At 42.8% G+C, this 22,169-nt stretch overlaps 1 protein-coding gene across 2 annotated transcripts in view; it reads right to left on the reverse strand.

Moving 5' to 3' along the window:
- The window catches only part of LOC148019992 (Nucleic acid-binding proteins superfamily), a 66,137-nt gene extending 46,979 nt beyond the window's left edge, over positions 1 to 19,158 (reverse strand). Inside the window, exons 1-2 of one of the 2 annotated variants that reach the window (XM_087700236.1) lie at positions 18,433 to 19,152; positions 17,653 to 17,812 (exon numbers count right to left, since the gene is read on the reverse strand). In XM_087700236.1, coding sequence (XP_087556362.1) covers positions 17,653 to 17,812; positions 18,433 to 18,783 — 511 coding nt within the window. In that variant the 5' untranslated portion in view covers positions 18,784 to 19,152. Of the gene's footprint in view, positions 1 to 17,652; positions 17,813 to 18,432 lie in introns of both variants that reach the window. The other variant, XM_087700237.1, reaches the window with a different exon arrangement.
- Between the last annotated feature and the right edge of the window lie 3,011 nt (positions 19,159 to 22,169).

A 22,169-nucleotide genomic window follows, 5' to 3' on the forward strand; every position in this document is an offset into this window, starting at 1 on the left:
TCGGCAAGTGCTTCTTCCAAGTCATTTGGCTCCTTTACTTCTCTCATAATCTCAGCCATCAAGGCCATATTAACTATATGAGCAGAAGCCTTTCTTTGCTCATCTATTCTCTGAGATCTTCGTCCATCTCCTTTTTCCTCAACAGAGGTAGGTATAGGATTATTGTAGCCATCGAGTTGCTTCATCCATTGCGGCAATGGCTTTTCCAATGGTATGATTACACATTGGTAAACTTTCTCCTCATCATCCGAAGACAATACTTCCTTCTCCTTGAGAATGGGGACAACTCTTGGGACAAGTTCATAGTTGGCTACTTCTTTGCTAGATGATAAAGTGGAAGAACTTGTATTTTCCTTCTCCACTGTATGTGGCTACTCCTTAAACACCACATCACGGCTCACTATGAACTTCTTGTAGAGAAAGGTTAGGCACGGAGATCGAGGCAGACAGACCTTACGCGCTGTGAGAGAAACAGAGAGAGTGCGAGAGAGTAGAGTAGAGAGTGAACACGTTTTTCAGTACAATGACGAGTGTACCACTTTAGGTTTTTAGATAGTAATATGTATGAAAGTACAATGTGCTAAGAATGTGTTCATACCCGTGCACATATAAAAGGCACGATGGCCCTCTATTCCCAATAACCTCCCACCTAAAGGCAATGTGCCTTAAGGCACGATGGCCCTTTATTCCCAACAACCTCCCACCTAAAGGCAATGTGCCTTAAGAGGATAAAAGAATCAGCTAAGTCTAGGTATGCACAAAGCTGAAATAAATATATCTATCCAACTCCCATCATCTGTCGGCAATGAGCAAACCACTTTGCTGAAAGACCCTTCGTGAGAAGGTCTGCAGGATTATCATCTATATGCACTTTGACAAGCTCAATGCTCTTGTTGTCAAGTACATCTCTAATGAAGTGATACTTCACCTGTATGTGCTTTGTCTTTGCATGAAAGATAGGATTCCGTGCTAGCATGATAGCACTCTGACTATCACAATGGAGAACAGGTAACTCTATTATGCCAAGCTCTCCCACCAGACGTGAAAGCCATAAAGCCTCCTTGCATGCCTCAGTGGCAACTACATACTCTACCTCTGTAGTAGACAATGCAACACACTTTTGTAGCCTGGAGATCCAAGAGACTGCTCCTCTTGTGAAAGTAAACACATACCCAGAAGTAGACTTCCTGCAGTCCGCATGACTAGCATAGTCTACATCCGTAAAGCCAACAACAGATGCCTTCTGCTTTCCAAAGCAGATGCACAACTCCTTTGTGCCTTTGAGGTATCTCATAATACCTTTCACTGCATCCCAATGCTTTTTGCCAGGGGTTGCCATGTATCTACTAACCACTCCCACTGCAAAAGCAATGTCAGGACGTGTAGCAACCATAGCATATATCAAACTGCCAACAGCTGAAACATATGGTATCTTAGCCATTTCAGCCTTCTCATCATCAGATGTAGGGTTGTCCTTTGCACTAAATTTCATATATGGAGGCAATGGAACCCCAATTGTTTTCCCTCCCTCCATATTGAAACGCTGCAAAACTTTGGAGATATACTCCTGCTAAGATAGATAGAGTAAGCCTTTAGATCTATCTCTGAGTATTCGCATGCCAAGAATGTGATTTGCATCACCCAGATCCTTCATGTCAAAGCTGCCATAAAGACTTTGCTTCAATGAATCCAAGGCATGAGTATCCTTGCCAGCGATCAGCATGTCGTCTACATACAAAACCAAGATAATCAGGTTGCCATCTGCTGCCTTCTTGGTGTACGTCAGCCCATACAAACTCCTTTTGAGTTTACAAACCATTTTTTCTTTCCCTTGTTCAACAAACCCTTCAGGCAACATATATATGTCTTCGTGCAAATCACCATGTAAAAACGCAATCTTTACATCCATCTGTATGAGCTTCATATCCTCAACTGCAACCAAACCCAAAATGGTTCTCAATGTAGTCATCTTGACTACAGGAGAGAAAATCTCATCAAAGTCAATTCCATGCTCTTGCTTGTACCCCTTTGCAACCAATCTTGCTTTGCACTTGGATGAGGAACCAGAAGTGACCATCTTGTAAACCCATTTGCATGGAAGGGTTTTCTGCCCTTTAGGCAACTGCACCAAGTCCCAAGTGCCATTTTTTTCAAGAGATTCCATCTCTAACAGCATGGCTTTATACCATTTCTTGCTGTCATGTCTGTCCATTGCTTCCTTGAAGCAAGACGGTTCACCACAGTCTGTCAACATGACATACTCAGCCACATTAATTGCACCAAGAACAAACCTGTCAGGTTGTCTAGTAGCCCTAGACGATCTCCTAACCCAATGGTCATTGTTTACTTGCTATTCCTGCAAATTTCCATTTTCAGCATGCCGTCCTGGTATTTCAGCCTGCAAATCAGCATTAACAGCTTGCTGTCCTGGCTGTTCCTGCACATGTAATGGCTCATTTTTATGGGCAATAGCTGGCTGATCATTTCCTACATTTACAAGTTCATTTACAACAGGTATTTGTTGTTGTACAACGGGCACATTTTGCTGTCCAAAAGGTATGTCTTCCCGGAATACAACCCTACGGACCTCCTCAGTCTTTTCGGGCTGTTTGTGCATGCGATCTTCCCGGAAGATGACGACATTGCTGCGTACTATTTTCCTTTTCTCGGGATCCCACAATTTATACCCCATTTCACCCTCGTCACCATATCCTAGGAAAATGCATTTACAAGACTTTCGCTCAAGTTTGCTGTGTTTTTCTTTACGAATGTGCACAAAATCCTCACAACCAAACACTTTCAGATGAGCATATGAAGGTGGCTTGCCCAACCACACTTGGGGAACTCCCCCCCCCCCCCAAACACTTGTTTGGTGACCGATTAATCAAGTGAACGGCTGTCAGAACAGCCTCTGCCCAAAAACCATGAGGTAATGCAGCATGAGACAGCATCGTACGGACCTTATCCTATATGGTTCGATTCATATGCTCTGCAACTTCATTTTGGGGTGGATTATGAGAGGCAGTGAGCTCCCTTTTTATCCCTTTGCTGTCACAAAATGCCTGAAAGGCTTTGGACATATTTCCCACCATTGTCAGAGCGAAGACACTTAAGTGTCTTATCTCTCTGATTTTCAGCCAATGCCAAGAATTTTTTAAACTTGTCAAGCACTTCATCCTTGCTACCAATAGGGTAAACCCATACTTTCCGTGTAGCATTATCGACAAAGGTGACAAAATATTTCTTTTCCCCTAAAGATAATCCTGCCATTTGACATGCATCTGAATGTACTAACTCTAGAGGAGAAGATTTCAAAGAAAGAGACTTTTTGTGAGAAGTCTGTGCATGTTTGCCATAAATACAATGATCACAGTGCTCAAAATTAGCATAACGAAGATAAGGCAAGTAACCCAAACGAGAAAGCACTTTCATTCATGTTTGACTCATGTGTCCCAATCGGCCATGCCACAAAGAAACACTTGGCTGCTCGGTCACGCCAACAACATGGTCGCGCACACTAGATACATGAAGTGGATACAACTATCACTCTTGCAACCTCTAGCAATAACCCTAGATCCCTTACAGATCTTCCATTTTCCATCACCAAAGGTGGTATGAAAAACCATCATCATCTAGCTACCCTGTGCTAATCAAGCTCTTCTTGAGCTGAGGTACATGCCGTATATGCTAAAGTGTAAAGACAGAGCCATGTTGAAACTGTAACTGCACACTGTCAATACCTGCAATCTCACATGCATAGTTGTCCCCAAGATGGACAACACCATGTCGACCCCCAGTATAGGCGGAAAACCACTCACGATGAGGGGTGACATGAAAGGAAACACCTAAATCAAAAATCCAGGTATGCATGTCATCATCTATATCTGCAAGTAGAGCATGTGCACCAAAATGTGAAGAGACAGAGTACATCACTCCCACTATCACTGTCATAAGTGACTACATTCACCTCTTCAATTTTTACATTGCTCTTCTTAGGCAGACTGTCCTTCTTCTCTTCCTTGCAATCATATGTCTTCTTGCCTTTTCCTTTCTCTTTCTTCCATTTGTAGCAATCACGTTTAAAGTGACCCTTTTTGCCACAATGATGGCATTCAACATCTTTGCCACGTGATTTACTGCGTCCCTTGCCATCATATTTGCCCTTTTGCTATGATCTGCCCCTAGTATGCAAAGCACTGGAAGACTTACTACATGCATTGTTCTGCCGATTCATCTCTTCCATAAGTAGAGCACTCTCTACATCAACATACAAAAGAATCACATTAGAATTGCTCATAGCAGTCCTGAATGTATCCCAACTCTCTGATAGAGTGCAAAGCAAGAAAGTAGCCCTAAATTCCTCATCAATCATGAACTTCAAGGCAACCAGCTGGCTGAAAATGGAGTTAAACTTACTCAAGTGAGTAGACATTGCTGTACCTTCTTTCATACGCAAATCCATAAGCTTTTTCAGCCAATACACTTTACTTGCAGCAATCTTCTGTGCATACAATTCTTCCAGTCTAGTCCATATAGCATATGCAGAATCCAAACTTTTAATGTTGAAGAGCAAGGCATCAGAAATCGATAGCTCTATGGTTGAGCGTGCAAGCTCATTCAACTCATCCCAATCGTCCTCATCCATATCTGCAGGCTTTGCCCCTTTAGTTTTGATCGGCTTTGCCTGCTTTTTTTGTAACAGGATATTGTAGCACTGTTTTTGCCACACTGCAAAATTACGTGCGCCTTCAAGCTTCTTTATATGCATCAAATTACTGCTGTCATTGCTGCCAGCCATGGTTTTCAGCCCAAATGTGACCAAAAAACCAGTAAATGCAGGCCGAAACTGTCACCCAAGTGACCAAGGTACAAACAAGTACCAATCAGCAATAAATGACCATGTAGAAGTACAGATTTCAGATCTGTAATTAAGTTTTCAGAAGCACCAAACCAAGTGCTACAGCAGTATCCAACTGATTACAGCTGTTCCAAAGGGCATGTGCATCACATTACATGAGAAATCCCAAAATTTCAGCTGCAATTTCTGTTGTACATGTACCCACGGGCATAAAATTTGACACGAACGGTCAAAAGCCCCAAAGTTTTGTACTCAAAGCGTCAAACACACATCTGCATTTCCTCTGTCATGCATAGGACTGTCCAATTTTGCCAAACAAAGCAATTTCAGCAAAACCCCCAAATTTTACCAAGTGTTGATGTCCAAATTGCGTAGAATTCAACCTGCATGTACATGAAATGACCAAATGGTACACAAATTTTGCCCAAATCGCAAAAGCCCCAAATTGCACGAGGTCCAATGTGCCTCAATGTCGAGAAATTGGGTCAATTTCAGCCCAATTTGTGCATGTACATGAAAAGCCCCAAATGTCGGGGACAAAATGTCACAAATTCTTGCAATTTCTGAGACAAATTTGCTTGTCTTGCATCAAATTTCCCAAATCTGGAAAAAGCCCCAAATTTCTAAGCTGATTTTGCACAAATCTGAGATCTTGTACTTACGCGCGCGATACCTCGTGAGTGGGTGAAAGAAATTTCAAAAAAAGATTAAATTTTTGAAGAAATCTGATGGGTCAACGGACCTGTCAGATGTGCGCCTGTTTGCCTTTACATGCTGGTCACCGTGCCCACCGTGCAGTCGCCCCGTCGCGTGTCACGCAGCTGCCGTGCCCGTCACCAATCGTTGCAGTCGCCGTCAGCTACTGCTGATCGCCCGTCAGCTGGTCGCCCGCAATGCCTACAGCAACAGTCGCCTACTCTCCAGCATCCACGACTTGTCATGTGCCCTGCAGTGACGACTGCAAACTGTAGTCTGACCATCAGGCGACTGACCTCTCCAACTCGTCGGACTCCTGCAACATACGAGCCCACCTGCAACCTACCAGTTGCTCCTGCAGCACCTTGGCTATCTCTTGCCAGCTCTGATACCAATTTGTAGAGAAAGGTTAGGCACGGAGATTGAGGCAGACAGACCTTACGCGATGTGAGAGAGACAGAGAGAGTACGAGAGAGCAGAGTAGTGAGTGAACACGTTTTTCGGTACAATGACGAGTGTACCACTTTAGGTTTTTAGATAGATATATGTATGAAAGTACAAAGTGCTAAGGGTGTGCTCACACCCGTGCACATATGAAAGGCACGATGGCCCTTTATTCCCAACACTTCTTTGCATTTTGCTCATCACTATAACCGAAGAAGATACATTTTGTGCTTTTTGTTTTAACTTGTTTCTCTTATCCTTTGTAACATGTGATAACATTCACATCCAAAAGTTCTAAAGTGCGAGACAGATAGTTTCTTACCAGTATAGGCCTCATGAGGAGTTTTGACCTTGAGAGCCTTTATGTAACAACGATTGAGAATGTAAACTACAATAATAACACCTACCCAAAAGAGACTAGACAATACCTTCCACTTACGTATTCACCTTACCATTTTCACAATGATACGATTTCAACATTCAACAAGACTATTCTACTAAGGTGTTTGAGGCATCATCAATTGACACTTACTCCCTTTGCTTTTGCAAAAGTTTTCAAACGCCTTTAAGTTGACTCACACTTTACTCCGTTTCATTCTCAATAAGTTTTAGCCATTCTTTAAACTTACCAAAAGCTTGAGCCTTATCACGAAGGAAGTACACCCACAAGGTTCGTACAGACATTTTACCACATAAGTTAGTATGCACCAACTCTAGAGGAGCCTTCGCTTTGATCTTGCTTTCTTGTGGAAATGCCTTTCTCTGTTGCTTGCCCATTATACAAGCCTCACATGGTTTCTTCATTTCAGTCATTGCATGTAGGTAAGCAGCCATACCTTGCTTATGCATCTCCTTTTAACGCTACAAAACCAATATGACCAAATCTTTTATACCCAAGTTTACTTGTGCCCACACCCACAGTGGTTATAAGAGCACTAAGCTCATACAAATTGTTCTTTCTTTTTCCTTTGCTCACAACTTTGCCAACGCTATCGATAATTTATGCACGTCTTAGTGAGCCTCACCTCATGGCCAAGATCAGTTATAGAAGCAACTAATAATAGATTTCCCTTAATCCTTGGAACATACAACACATTTGAAAGATTTTTTAGTTCACCATTTACAATAGGGCCCTTTGCATTCTTCCCAACCATCACAATAATGGATTCTTGCAAAGGTTACATAGAACTATATAGATCTTTCTTGTTGATGGGAAGCGCCACTATCCAATACCTATGAGTCAGTAGTAAATACTTCTTGTACCCAGAAAAATACTTCCTCAATGGTCGCTGTAAATAACTCCAACTCTGCTTCAAACATATTAGTTGTCCCCTTTCCACTCGTCTTTTTTTTGTCACCATTGGTAGAGCAACCACCTTTGCAATTTCACATTGGCCGAGAATGTAGCATCTCCACTATTGCTACCTTCTCAAGCTTTGAACCGCAAATCCTCCTCCATTAGTAGTGCACAAAATTCCTCCAACATCAAAGCTTGGGGTCTCATCTGACTATTTAGGACAATTACCAATCCATCAAACTTTGGTGGACAAATCCGAAGATACCTCCAAGCTAGCTCCTCACTAATTTATTGTATCCCAAGGCTAGCCATTCAGTCGTGCAATTTCTTGATCCAAATGATGAATGCTTACGCTCTCTCTCCTTCAGCAAACTTCTTTACTGCTAGTTGATTCTCCAAGTTTTAAATCCTTGCTTGATTTCACATTTCTACCGACTCCTCAGTACGTTCCAAGCCTCTAATGCCTTGGTTGTATACTAAATCAATATCAAAACACTGTCAAAACAACTTCTAACTAAGACACACAACATATCTGCATTTTTTCATTTTCAAATCTATAGAAGATCTATACTTGAAGAAATCATAACACTCCAATTTCATGGATCGAGGGTGGATTATGGTTTTGGGTCAATCCCTAGCACCATCTATGGAAGCTCATAAGAATCAAGGATAGTTGTACTTTTAATACACAAAGTGTAGTTTGTACCATCTAACTTGCCTGCATTGAAGATTGGTGGACAAATCCTTAATGTTTGAATTATTGGTACAGCACCACCACCACCTAATGCGCCAATATTGCTACCTAATGTAGTAGACCAACATTTCTCATGTTTACTATTGAAGCCCGTACCTCTTGCATACTCTTCACTCCTTAAAGCCCCTTGGGCTCCGATTCCATGTAAAAAATTACACATCACAATAGACAAAATTAAAGCAAAGAGTAAAGAATACACATCAAATATGAGAAGAACAAAAACTGCTTTAATTTTAATCAAATTGATACAAAGATGGCTATGTCCCCACCTATGTGCTTTCACTATAAAGCTTAGATGGCAATCTAGACAGATGCTAGGCGAAGAGCTTAAAACTAGCTCAAGAAGACTCTGATTCGCTGAAACGAGCCTCGGGATTGTTATTAAGCTATGGATTTAGGTTGGTGATCCTAGGACAAAATCTTCAAGTAACTTGGGTGCCCTATTAGAGTTGAAGTCTCTACGAGGCAGCAATTCAACTCGTTTCATGCCAAGATTGAATGCAAAGTGGCCAAATGGCAAGAGGCTCGTCTTTCATTTGGAGGAAAGCTAACTATCCCAAAGTCTATCCTAACCACAACCATCACCTTCGTGGGATTGGTATTTTTCTTCCACAAAAATTCTTGGGAAAAAGTTGAAAAGCTATTCAAACACTTTCTCTAGATAGAGGATGGAAAGAAAATCCCTCAAGTGAGTTGGAACACCCTAACAACTGACAAGGCCGACTGAGGACTTGCTATTGAAATATTGCAACAGAAATCAAACAAAACTCTGTCTTGGACTCTTGAGACAAATCGATGAGACTTAATCATGGGCTACTGAATCCAAAATGCTACTACAATAGGCAGGCCCAATCACGTGACAAGATGTAATTTTTAGTGGGCATCCCATCAAAATAAAGCTATCGCAAGTGGCATAAACCCTTTTCAAGGCCTAAATTGGGATTCCACCACAAGGTGGTCCCAAGACATGAGCAAAAAAGTGTTAGCAGAGTATTTGTCAGCTCATGTGTGAGTCTGAGCTTGATCTGGGCTGGGCATTTTTATTAGGTATTTTAGGTATTTTCTGGTGTGGCAGTGGAGCATTTTATGCACCAGTCGGCCAGCATTAATGCTGTCCGACCAGCATTATTGCTCCCCACTTTTTCAGCCTATTTATACCCAGTGCTCCTCCTCAGTCAGTATCATCATCATCATCATCATCTTCACCATCTGCAGACTCTGTGGAGAGAGGAGCCAGAGCCAGTGCCAGTGCCCACGCAGCCAGTGACTCACTGTTGTATGCGACTGTCTCGTGTTCAGATATATGGATTTCATTTCACGTGCATACATCTGAGTTCTCATCTATATCTTGTTCTTTTCTTTTTGTCTTGTGTTTCAGCAGTTAATTTCAGCACATGTTTATGCTTCCACCGCTGCTCCACTTCTGACATGGTATCAGTTTTCAGGATTTGTGTTTCTGCTGTGTTTTATTGCTGATTTCAGGACTGTTTTGTACCTCTGCTGATCAGACGACTGCTGTCGCAGCCAGGCGACCTGTTTTGGGGCTGTTTTCAGCCTGCGTTTTTTGCAGTTTTGCCATCGCCTGCTGCCTACGCACCCTCTGCTGCCTGCGTTTTTCATCTGCAGCTGCTGTCGACAGTTTTCTACCTATTTTCCTGCAGTTTACAGCCTGCGTTTTGCTGATTCAGCGTCTCTCGTGGCTGGGAGACTGTTAATTCAGGCCGTTTTTGCTGTTTTTGGCAGTTTTTGACTGATTTTTTGACTTTCTGCAGCAGATTTTGTCTTCTGTTGATCAGATTTTGGGTTGTATTGCATGTGAACTCTCATTTTCTGCGGTCTGTGCTTGTGTTTTGGTTGTGTTTCCTCTCTAAATTCCATCTCTTCTCTACTTCTCTTCTTATCCTCTCCATATGGCTCCTCCGTGCACTTCCACTGATGATAAGTTACATGGACCTAATTATCTCACATGGAGTGCTGTCATGAAAGCTTGGTTTGTGCAGAAGCCGTTATGGTACATCGTCTGTGGAGCTATTGCTCGACCTCTCCGTCCTTCTCCTCTTCCTGTAGATTTTGATGAGGACAACCATGAGGAAGAGATGCTCACATGGGACTCGGACGATGCCCGTGCTTACTCGGCGTTGCTTCGGTGTATTTCTAAAGCGGTCTTACCGGCGGTTACCTCCTATAGGACATCTCCTGAAGTATGGCAGAAGTTGCAGCAGATGTACGAGACACCTTCCACCATGCGGGCCGTCACACTTTATGGCCAGCTCTAGCCGATGAAGTTTGAGCCGAAAGACTATTCAGTCCTTTCTTCTTCGTGTTACGCAGGTACAGGACCAGCTTCGGCACATGCAATCTGCTCTTCCCGAGGCGCATCTCGTCGGGACAGTCCTCTACAAGCTCCCCCCGGAGTTTGATGGAGTGGCCAGTGCTTTGCGGGCACAGACATCATCGGCTCCTGTTAGTTTTACACATATGACCTCAATGCTTCTTGAGCATGAGACATCCTTGAGATTACAGGAGCGGCTTCCGGCACATTATGAAGGCAAGGCTTATGTAGCTTTAGAGAGGGGTAACGGGAAGAAGAAGTCGAAGGCCCAGTGTTACCACTGAGGCAAGAAGGGACATTTGCGGGAGGACTGCAAGACGCTAGCGGCTTCCAAGAAGAAGGAGCAAAAGACGAAGCGGGATGTTGCCTCTACCGATGAGTCCTCTCCTTCATCAGACTCCGACTCCGATCCTCCGACCAAGGTGAAGTCCAAGGCGCAGAAGGGATCCTCTTCTTCGGATCGCGGGAAGGGCTTGGTGGCCCCTTCCTCGGCTGCTTTCTAGTGGTGGTGATGAGGTCATCCCTCACGACTCTCTTGTGCCAGAGAGGGAGTGTGAGGGGGTGTTCAGATGGGGCAGCCGCGCCTCATCTATACTTTTATACAGGTGCACAGGTTCCAGAGAGGGACGTCCCTGACGCATCGACTTCAATCTGGCGGAATCCAATCCTGGAGCTGGGATTGACATCCAGGTTCATGATGAGCTGGTTATCTGACAAAGAGCGGGAGGCTTTCGTCTGGAGCTCACATGAGGGGACACTTTGGTGGTCTGGCCAAAGGCGGGAAATCCATGGTCACCTATGTTCAGGGGCATTTTTGACAGGATGGTCTTGTATGCTACTGCGAGACATTGGTGCAAAACACAGAGACATGCTATGATCTTCTCTATTTTCAGGTGTTTGGTACGATCGACATCGACATCAGGTTCTCTCCAAGGCACCTTGGTGGTGGCTTGATCACCCACTGCTTGGGTATCCATGGTTCTACTTGGTGGTTCTATGTTGTATAGTTTCTGATCCCTTTTCCTTGTACTATTGTATTGTATCAGATCACTCATGATCTGAGAGAGGGTGTTAGCAGAGTATTTGTCAGCTCATGTGTGAGTCTGAGCTTGATCTGGGCTGGGCATTTTTATTAGGTATTTTAGGTATTTTCTGGTGTGGCAGTGGAGCATTTTATGCACCAGTCGGCCAGCATTAATGCTGTCCGACCAGCATTATTGCTCCCCACTTTTTCAGCCTATTTATACCCAGTGCTCCTCCTCAGTCAGTATCATCATCATCATCATCTTCACCATCTGCAGACTCTGTGGAGAGAGGAGCTAGAGCCAGTGCCAGTGCCCACGCAGCCAATGACTCACTGTTGTATGCGACTGTCTCATGTTCAAATATATGGATTCCATTTCCCGTGCATACATATGAGTTCTCATCTGTATCTTGTTCTTTTCTTTTTGTCTTGTGTTTCAGCAGTTTATTTCAGCACATGTTTATGCTTCCACCGCTACTCCACTTCTGACAAAAAGATGATCCCCTAGCATATGACCCTCTCATTGCCCCATGCTAAGTTTCCAATGTAAGGAGTTGGAATAGAGGTTTCTTATCACCTTTAGGGTTGGGGTCTAGATAAAGCTATTAGATATGCTTAATGCCCCACCCTCATAAGGTGCCACCAATGTCCCATGGTGCTCTTAGTTGTAAAACCCCCATTATAATGAGAAGCCATGTGTGAGCCCAGAAATTGGTTAAGTCTTAACTTGTATGTCAAATGAGGTCTACATGACTTGATGGCAAAAAGGTGACCTTTGTGGATCTAGCCTATTGGTTGAATAGAGTCATAGGATCCCATCCTCAATCAAGTCATACATATAGTGATATTGGATCTCAATGTGTTTGGTACATGCGTGAAAAACTAGATGTTTGGCAATGGCGATGCAACTCTATTTATCACCTCTTAGCACTGTTCGATCTATTAACCTATCTATATGAGTCATGTCAGTCTATCATCTCTTGGTTGTGAGCTCCTATCAAAGTCTGATGGTGATATAGAAGCTCTCGCAATTTACGTGCATTTTCTTTATTTGTTGACTTCCCTGTGCACATCCCTAGACTAGTTTCTACTTTCTAGTCTACCTACACCTACCAGACATTATCATTGTCATCTGGGATTTTTCATAGATCTCCCTATTTTTCTGGCTTTTTTTTCTTCAATGACTAACATTATATGCTGATCGGCCAGCATTTATAGCCTCTTCTAGATTGGGTCAACCAATTTTTTTGGTACTTTTGCTATTTATAGTTGCACGCACCATTTAGCAAAGACACACACACTCATCAATCTTCAATCTTCCCTTTCTAAATGCACACTCGAACTCTTCGCGCTTGGTGCTACCATTGTCATCAGCCTAATCTAGTGCCCTCACTGACACTTTGGGCTACATGTAGAGACTCATCACTCCATCATCATAGTATCAGCTGTTGAGCTAAAAATGCATTAGCCTGACTTAAACAGTCCCAAAACATGCTTAATTCATGATAAAACTTGTTATTTTAAAAAGAAACGCAATCCTATAGAGGTATCATGTCCCACATGCAAAACCTTAATTTGGGTGCCCCAAACTTTCTATAAATAGGCATATAGCCCATCACTCTCCCTCAATCTTGTTTTTGCAAGTTTCAGGAGCCGTATCTCTGCTACCCACATCCCATTGGAGAAGGACATCACGGTTAGAGCTTCCACCAACCACCTACTATCATCTAGCACGTGATTCTAACCTTCTTCGCGTGATTGTAGCTGTCACCAAGTCTCACGAGCTCTCGCCTTAGTTGGGTGCTGTCACCTATAGTTGGTTGCTATCGCCATCAATTGGTAGCTGTCGCTAGGATCTTCTCTCTCCTTTGGATGTTGCATTTGCAATTTCAGGCTGCCACCTTGATATTCTCTCATCTCTATCTGCTGCATTTGCATCTAACACCTATTGTGCAAATTCTCTATCCTCAAATACTTGCTTTTTTAGTCTTTCTCTCTCCTGCATTGCCATATGCATCAGATCCAGCCTTCCTTAACTGCATTTGCTAGTATTCGACACTCGAAGGTGGCATTTGCTACAATTCAGGATCCGTTTGAAATATGACACACTCTACAGCTCATAACCTCTACCTTGATCCCAGAGATACAAGAGTTCGAGATTCAATATTCACTACATAAGTGTGTTTATTGCATGAGCACTATATATTCATTATTCATTCACTTCATTATTCATTGTGTTCACTATCTTTGTGTTACCCTAACCCTAGTTCTGATTGTGTTTTGAGTTTATCAATCTGTGCTTTGTTGTACGATTGGTTTCATGCATTTTGCGTTTAGAGCATTTCTTCACATGGTATCAAAGCTAGATACACTCTAAGAAACCTTGGCCTTTGATCGGAAAGCTCATTTGCGAAAATAGGAACAACAGAAGGGTCTGATGACTTCGAACACCATTGCAATCTCCACAACCAAACATGGACAGAAGGGTCAGATAACTTTGAACACATTCACACACTACTCCAATCTCCACATCCAAACATGGACAAAAACGATCAAGAGTGGGCCTCCCCGCTTGTTACTGCCCGATCTGACATGGACGTGTTGAGAAACCCTTCACCCGCAGTTTGCGTTTCTGCATTTTGCGTTTAGGTTTTGTGTTTAGGGTTTGCAGCCCCAAAAAGGGGCGCCATCCTAGACTAACTATGCCTATTTATAGGCCACTCTCTCATTCATTCCTTATGGCTGATTCATTCAGTCTGTCACCTCTTCTCTCCAGCCTCTCCACTACCCTCACACCCCTTCAAGAGGACATTGCGGTTCATGGTTCGTGGCTATCTTCATCATCTTCCTAGTGCTACGGCACCCTTGTTCCCTTGTATCACATTCACTCCATGATTCAGATGTTCATCATTCCATTCATCGAAGTTTCTTCTCTTTTCTCTTCTCCTCTCCATGTTTACCGAGTTCACTCTGTGTTCCTCCCCACAAACCCTACTGTCTCGCTGGTACGTCATCTTTTGACAGGGCAGAGAACCATCGGACTACCATGGAGTCCACAAACTGTATCAAATTTCTGCCAATAAGTATAATCTCATCCTTATGCATAGGGCTCAGTAGGAGATTCAAGGTAAGCCTGAGTTTTCTCCTTTAGATCCGGTGCACAGAACTAATGATCTTACAAGACCTTCACAATCTCCACTATGGACCAGCCATCCACAAGTGGAACTTGGCTTGGATTACACATCACTTCCCTTGTACTTTTCTCCAATGCTAGGTACAAACCTTACTATTTCAAATTCTATGCCAACTGATTCTATATTTTCTTTTGGATTAGGAGATGCTCATCAAGAAGGGACTCTTCAAATCAAGCTTTGCTTTATAAGTAATGAGAAAGTCAGGTATTTCTTCATCGACTCAAAACTAGGTAACAAGCTAAAAGAAAAACTTGTAAGTATTACTACCCTTCCTTTTCCTTCAAATGATTTTGTTTCTCATTGTCAATATGCAATAGGTGCATCTTCCACTAGTGCATTTCATGGACAAAAGGAACCTATAATGTTTTCCACAACAACATCCATCACAAATCCATTTGGGCTCCCATCCATCCCTTCCTTATCGTCCGCTGCACATTTCTTTTAGCCTCCATTAAGTGCACCTATGTTTCCACAACACGCCACACTGGGGGGTCCTCCATTAGGCACAGCCTTTAGGACTCCTTTCTCTTATTCAAATGGTGTCCCTGTGATCGGACCTCATCCCCCCACACACGCACTTTTGAGTTTTCCCCCTCCAAAGCATTCTTGGAGTCTGGATCAGTTAGTATTGCAGTTTACCTCTATGGCATTACCTAGTAGACCATCCAATCATTTTGTAGTGCCCTAGCCAATATTTGGACAAGGCTATTATGTTCCAATGCCTCCACCTACACCTATGGTATCATATGGATCTATGTTCGTTTCGTAATCTCTGCAGCAATTAGCACTCATTGAACACCAGCAACCTATTTCTACCTATCCATCTTTTACCCCTCCTACTTCTTATCCACCACCACTACCATCTTATCCCATTTATCCATCTTCACAAACACCTTATGATTCTAGTACCTGCCAAGCATGCATTTAATGAAAAAACTTGTTTCAACGGGTCAAACTACACCACTTGGTCAAATTTGATGAGGCATGTCTTAGACTCTCAGAATCTACGGGATATAGTGCAGGGGTTGAAACCCCAACTTGATCCAACCCTTGCTCCATATGAGATCATCCGCTCATGGAAGGCTCATGATGTCTTCACTATTCACGAGCTTATGTAGGGCTTGTTGCCTAAGTTTCACTCTCAGCTTCAACAATTCAACTTAGCATCCAAGCATTGGGCACACTTGACTGACCACTATGCGGCTCGGGATAGAACCCATCGCATCAATTTGGATCATGAGATCCAAAATTTCAAAATCATCAACAAGGATAACTTGAAAGTCGAGTTGGCTGAGTATAGGTACTTTCTCACCAAGTTCTCAACCATTGGGACTCCTAAGTCCTCTGACAATCAGGTTACCTTGTTTCTTAACAAGCTACAAAGAAAATATTGCCATTTTGTGCAGCAGGTGATTTCACAGCCTCGGATGCCCACATTTTTGTCAAAAGATGACGTACCAGCAAGACAATAGGGTTGCAAGAAGGAATACAGAGTAAACTCGGTAAACACTTAGAAGATAAGAGAAGAGAGAGGAAACTTTGATGAATGGAATGATGAAGATCTGAATCATGGAGTGAATGTGATACAAGGGAACAAGGGTGCTATAGCACAAGAAAGATTATGAAAACAGCCACAAACCACAAATCGCAATGTCCACCTAAAGGGATGTGAGGGTAGTGGAGAGACTAGAGAGAAGAGGTAATGGACTGAATGAATCAACCATGTTGAATGAGTGACAGAGGCAAACTATAAATAGGCAAGAGACTCTAGGGTGGCGCCTAGAGCGAGGGCATCACCTATCTAGGGTGGTGCCCCCACTGTGGGCGCCCAGCCCCTTTTTGGGATTGTCCACTATGAAACCCTAAACGCAAAACACAGAACGCAAAGCTGCGGGTGAAGGGTTTCTCAACAATCTTATGAGTTCAAGTGTCAGTTATTGTGTTATGCACAGTTGTTCAATCAATTTTATAACAGGTCCTCAATAGAGAGGGCTCTTGTTGTATCTTCTCAAAGGTGGCAACAAAGCAAGGGCACACAAAATTCAAATCAAAATCAAAATCAAAATAGGACTAGTGAATCCCAAGGAAACAATCAATCCACACTTAAACTAGGATGGCAGAATGTACCTAAAAATAATAGATATTGTCAACATAGTCAAAAGGCTAGCCATTACGACCACAAGTGTCGATCTAAGGCAAGAGACGCACAGCATTTCCATGTAATTCAAATGAGTTTCAAGTGAGGTACTACTTTTCATATCAAGCCTAAAAAATTGAATTAGCAAGCCATATTTGGAGGATTTTGAGTGAGCTCCAAACAAGGTTTCTAACCAATCCCATGTTGCTTGAGAGGTTTCACAATCATCAACGTGATGAATGTAGCTGTCATCAAGTTCAAGCTTGATGATAGCACAAGAATCGAGCACAAGAAGTGGCTTCGTCACTCCAAATATTTCCAAAGATATAGTGCAGAGCTGACTATCACAAGATCACTCTATCAAATTCTTTGTCTTGCTCTGCCTTTCCCGTTATTGAGAGTGTTTCAGCAAAGGGATGCCTAGCAGCTTAATTGAGGGACATGAGGGGTAATATGTGTCTCCTTCCCATGAGAGGGGCGCACCTTTCCCACATTGTTTTGTTCCCCTATCTGTATTGTCTAGACCTTTTCCTTTCTGTTTTTCCTTTCAAACTCTCTTTGCTTTTCTTGGATGTAAATTGGAGCACTTCAATATATGCACACATCCATTGGAGAGATACAAAATCATTGCACTATCTACTCTTGTTGCTTCCTAGGTAATTTAATAAGTGATTTGTGTCTGAAACTTTTTATATTAAACATCAAAGTATTTTCACCAAAATGAATAGTACATGTCTCCTTGTGTATGTGAGACTGAACTGTGAAAATCTGCATGAAGACTGTCACAAATCTGATATCTTTGACAGGAAATATGGTGTAAAGCTTCAAAATGACACTATGTAAGCATGCATGTGTGGTTCTGCAAGAGAGACTGATGGCTAAGTCACTAAAACTCACGATTTACTCAGAGAGTTACCTTTGGGGCTGCGTGTGGTGCCTATTTGTGAGAAGGGCAAAAAGCCCGCAACTGAGCCAAATCGAACCAGTAAACCTCCATTATTGCAAGCTTCTACTTTCACGTATTGCAGAGCACCAGATTCCTGTGCTTTGAGTGCTTTTTCCCAGTCTTCCGCTCTCTAACCTTGACAAGACATGAAGCTGAATAAGAATGTATCCCCTGTCAGAAGGGAATGAATAGTGAGTTGGGACCAAGGTTTTGAACTCAAATTCAAATGATCAAAGAGAGATGTTTTTTAATTCTGTTTAAGGAACAAATGCAAACAGCGGCTTCCCTACAGACCTCTCTAACCTTCACAAGACATGAAACTGAACGAGAATACATTCAATGTCTGAAAGAAATGGATGGTGAGTTGGGACCAAGGTTTTGGACTCGGACTCAAATATAATCAAAGAGAGATGTTTTTATCTGTTTAAGAAACAAAAGCAAACACAGCTTCCCTACAGATTATCTGAGTGATAATTTGACAATTTTACGTCAATCCCATACAGCCAAAACCCTTATTCCTTCATTAACTGATCAAAAACTTTTTAATGCACTGCTATCTTTTCTTCAGAGTACAGGGTGTAAAGCCCAAACCTTTCTTGCATAGTGCCTGTTGAAAAATCTCATAGATTGCTCAAAAGTACACTATATAAAGCTAATCATCTGTCTTATGGTGCCAACCCACCTTCAAAAGTCGTGATACAAAGTTCATCTCTGTGGAATCGATAGACAAAACAAACCAGTGCAACGTACCCGAGCGGCCTTTGCAGCCTCTTTCGGGTCAATCTTCGGCCCTTCACTTGCATTTGCAGCACCTTCAGATTCCACATTTTCAGACTGAATGCTCAGTTCCTTGGCTGTGGCAGTCAGTACCGATGAGACCCTTTTCTTAGCCAAGGTCTGCTGCGCTGTGCCCCAAGAGGACCCACAATTGAAAGTGGCTTGATGAACCTCTAAGCCTGCAGGAGTGCAAGTAGGGAACGATGCCAGGGGCGCAGAGTTACCATTGATCAGGCCTCTGGAGCATCCACTGATACAGAGGAGCTTCTGGGAGTCTTTGCTGAAGTGCAGGCACGAAGGTTTGGCAAGGCCCGAGACCCACATTCTGTGTGGAAAGGACAGGCAGAATATTTGTTGCCTTTTTTCAAGTTAGGCAGCGGGGCATAAATTAGCAAGCATGTAAAAGGCCCAATTACTGATCACAGAGGGATTACTGTGTGTCTGAGAATCTCATTCCTCTGGGCACTGGTGAGATGGAATTCCTGAAGTCCGGGCTGGAGCACACGCACAGAGAGAGAGAGAGAGAGAGAGAGAGAGAATGGGTTTATGGTGGGGTGGGGGGTAATCGGAAAACTCGCGCTTGGCAGTAAGCCACGCCAGCATGCTGCAGATTCTCTGTTTTCGTGTGAGATTCTGGAATCTTTACCACCTGAGATGTTTCGCACCAGCCACTGACCAACCCTCTTATCCGTAGCTAGAACTCCTTCTTCCGGCTAAACACCAACCGTAGGAAAGAATTCTCTATCTTCGATCTCCACTTAAGGGTGGCTACAACGTACACGTCGCCAGTCCCTCATGCGCCCTCTATGGATTCACGGTATTTTACTCGGCAAACGAAGGGCACGATGTGCGCCTTTAGACATACAGCATATGGCCACTCCTTTCGCTAATCCCCAGCACTCTAGCTTTCTAGCAAACGGCCTCTTAGAGAAAGCAAACTGACCGAGTGTGTTGGAGACTTGATTGGAGAAACCCAACAAAAGCATGTTGTGATTAATGGGGAAAGACAGCCAAACACACTTTCATCGTCCAACTTGTAGGAAAAATAGGGCAATCAGACAAGCGCATGCAATGCTCCCCTATTACAACCATCTGCCCATGCTATCTGTGTAACAAGACATCTATTGACTCATGGCAACAATAGAAGAAGCAAAGGGAAAAGAGAGTGGCAATTAAAAGAGAATAGTGAAGAAGAAGCACAAGGATGAAGCCCAATGGCAACCAATTTTTGAAATGTCCTCAAATAATTAATTACTCGTGATGTAATATCTTAGGTAAAGTCCAAGGTGTAAAAGATTCTAGTAGGATTTTAGGAATGGCATAATGATCCTAAGAGCAACAATCTCAAGGCCAAAATGCCATTCAAGGAGCCAACCCACAAATGGATGCCCAATGTAAGGGAGAAATCTCCAAAAAGTGTCCATATACATAAGCTTGGAAAAATAATGGAAAACTCATTCTTGTGTGTGTGTGCCAAAGCTCTTTACTCTCCTCTCACTTTTGCTTCTTTTTTGGGTTGGCAAGGGGAAGCAGTGGGGGGAAGCTTCAAGGGATTGAGGTTCAAAGTATGAGGGACAAGTAGTTTTGGGATTGAAGTGAGCCTAGTGTGGATCAAGATCTTGGAGTGGAGGACATTGCATTAAGATTGTGGGACCATCTCAAGCTTCAAATCGAGCTGACTACAATGAAGGGAGTAAGGGATGTGCCTTCTACAACCTCAGATTCATAGAATACACTTGCTTATTTGCTTGTGAACTTAGTGGTTTGGAGAGGAGAGGATAGCAAATAGGTGAGAATTGGTCAGCTAAAGGTGGTTGAACTCCTAAAATTTGGGGAGCTCCCCTCATGTCCCACTGTTAAGTGAGTGCTGACATTTTTGGTTTCATTGTTGGGACAAGAGTAGAATCAACCAACTAAGGCGCTCACTTCTCCATCGTGTTTAGGAATAGCAGCTTGTGTGGCAAGCTTCCAAAACAAGCATGGTCAGAGTAGCAGATGAAAGAAAATGATAATGGTTGTTTGATAAACTCGGAGTATTGGCTTTGTTGTATTTCAATTTAGTAGAAAATAACATACAAAAAGATATTGGAAAATATCTAGACATAAAGACATTGTGTAAGATATTCAACTCTAGGAATAATAGGAAAATAGGGATAAAAAAAGGCATAGATAGACAAAGCATAAATCTGCTCTCAAACAGATCATTGATTTGAGTCAAGATCCTCGAGAGCCACACACATTGAATGTTGGTGGGGTTCTTTTGTGCTACACTTAGTGGCCATTTTTGTAATTCCAATCCTCCCTCTATCCAGAGTTTGAACACCTTCCAAAGATTGGGATTGTTTCGTAGTAGCATCCCTAGTGGTAATGACACACTAGTCAAGGCTAATGAGGTAATGAGCCCGGTGGTATTCAGGCATTTTTCAAGGCCAATGAGATAACAAGATCGGGCTCTACCTTAATGAGATGGAACAACTTGGTTTCTTGACTAAGTTCTTGCCGCACTTCTATTGGAATTGGACTCATTCTTTGCTCCACTGGGTAGAGACCAATCTTAGTATGTGGCACTCATGTCTTGGTCAATGATAGTGGTGTGGTGCTAGATAACCCTATGGTGCTTATATTATGAGGAGCTTGGGGACCTTGCCTAGCTTCTTGAGAATCATGTACCCACTCCTTGACCTTGTTTATGATTTCTAGTTGGCATTTTGCATTAGGGTACCCTTTGTCTTTCGAGGTTGCATTCATTTCCATTAGTGAAGTCGTAGTGATACTCTCCATGCTCGGTCTAGGGATCTTAGAGAGTATTATCGTAAACCCCTTGTTGTGCAACATTACATTGGTTGTGGCTCTCTTCCTTCATATTCTTTGTACTCTTCTTCCATATAGTGTATCTATTGAAGGTTTGGGAATACTAATGCTAGCCTTCTTGGTTTATGCCCGTGTGAAAGCATTCACAAGGATAGGAATGGTGTCCTCACTATTCATCATCTCTACTTGGACTTTATTTAAGTCATGCATATCTAGCATGGAGTTGTTGGCTAAGGCCTCATAAATTCGCTTGTCACATATTCCTTTCACAAAGGCTTTGGCAACCTCCTTGGGGTTTTTGGTCGAGATTCACTTGTACAAGCTATGAGCATGCTTTGACCTACTACTATGCTAGGTTCATGAGCTATATTACAAGGTTGTTCCCTTACTTGCTTCCACGTATCACAATATAAATAGGTCTTTGAGCACCAAGAAATGTGATTTCTCAATTGCATCTAGGCATGTGAACTAGGTTCTTCCTCAATCACCGAAGCATAACCCAAAGGCTTATACCTTCTTAGTGTGTTGGCCTCACAAACATGTTCAAATTGCTCTACAAGGATATAAGGGTCATCCCCTACCCTATATTTATCTATCTAATTGGAGACTAGTGAACTTTTAGCTTAGTTCTTGGATCAAGGCATGGCTCCTAGCTTTGTGAGCAAAGTGTTAGTAACATGTGCCCTAACCTAGATGGCATTGGTATTGTCTAGAAAACCTCCTTTGCAGGAGTTCAATGAACTAAGTCACTTGATGAACTAGCTTGCCCTATGTTGCACAACAATCTTCTGATAACTCCTATTGCACACTCCCTTTCTCTCATTAGGGTGCTATGGTCAAGTCCATGAGCTTTTCTAGCATTGCCTTACTTTGTCTTACGAGGGTTTGGTATTGCTCTC

Source organism: Lygodium microphyllum, chromosome 19 (genome assembly GCF_053477565.2).
Source record: "Lygodium microphyllum isolate KBCC chromosome 19, Lygodium_microphyllum_v1.1.10, whole genome shotgun sequence".
NCBI classification, from domain to species: Eukaryota; Viridiplantae; Streptophyta; class Polypodiopsida; order Schizaeales; family Lygodiaceae; genus Lygodium; species Lygodium microphyllum.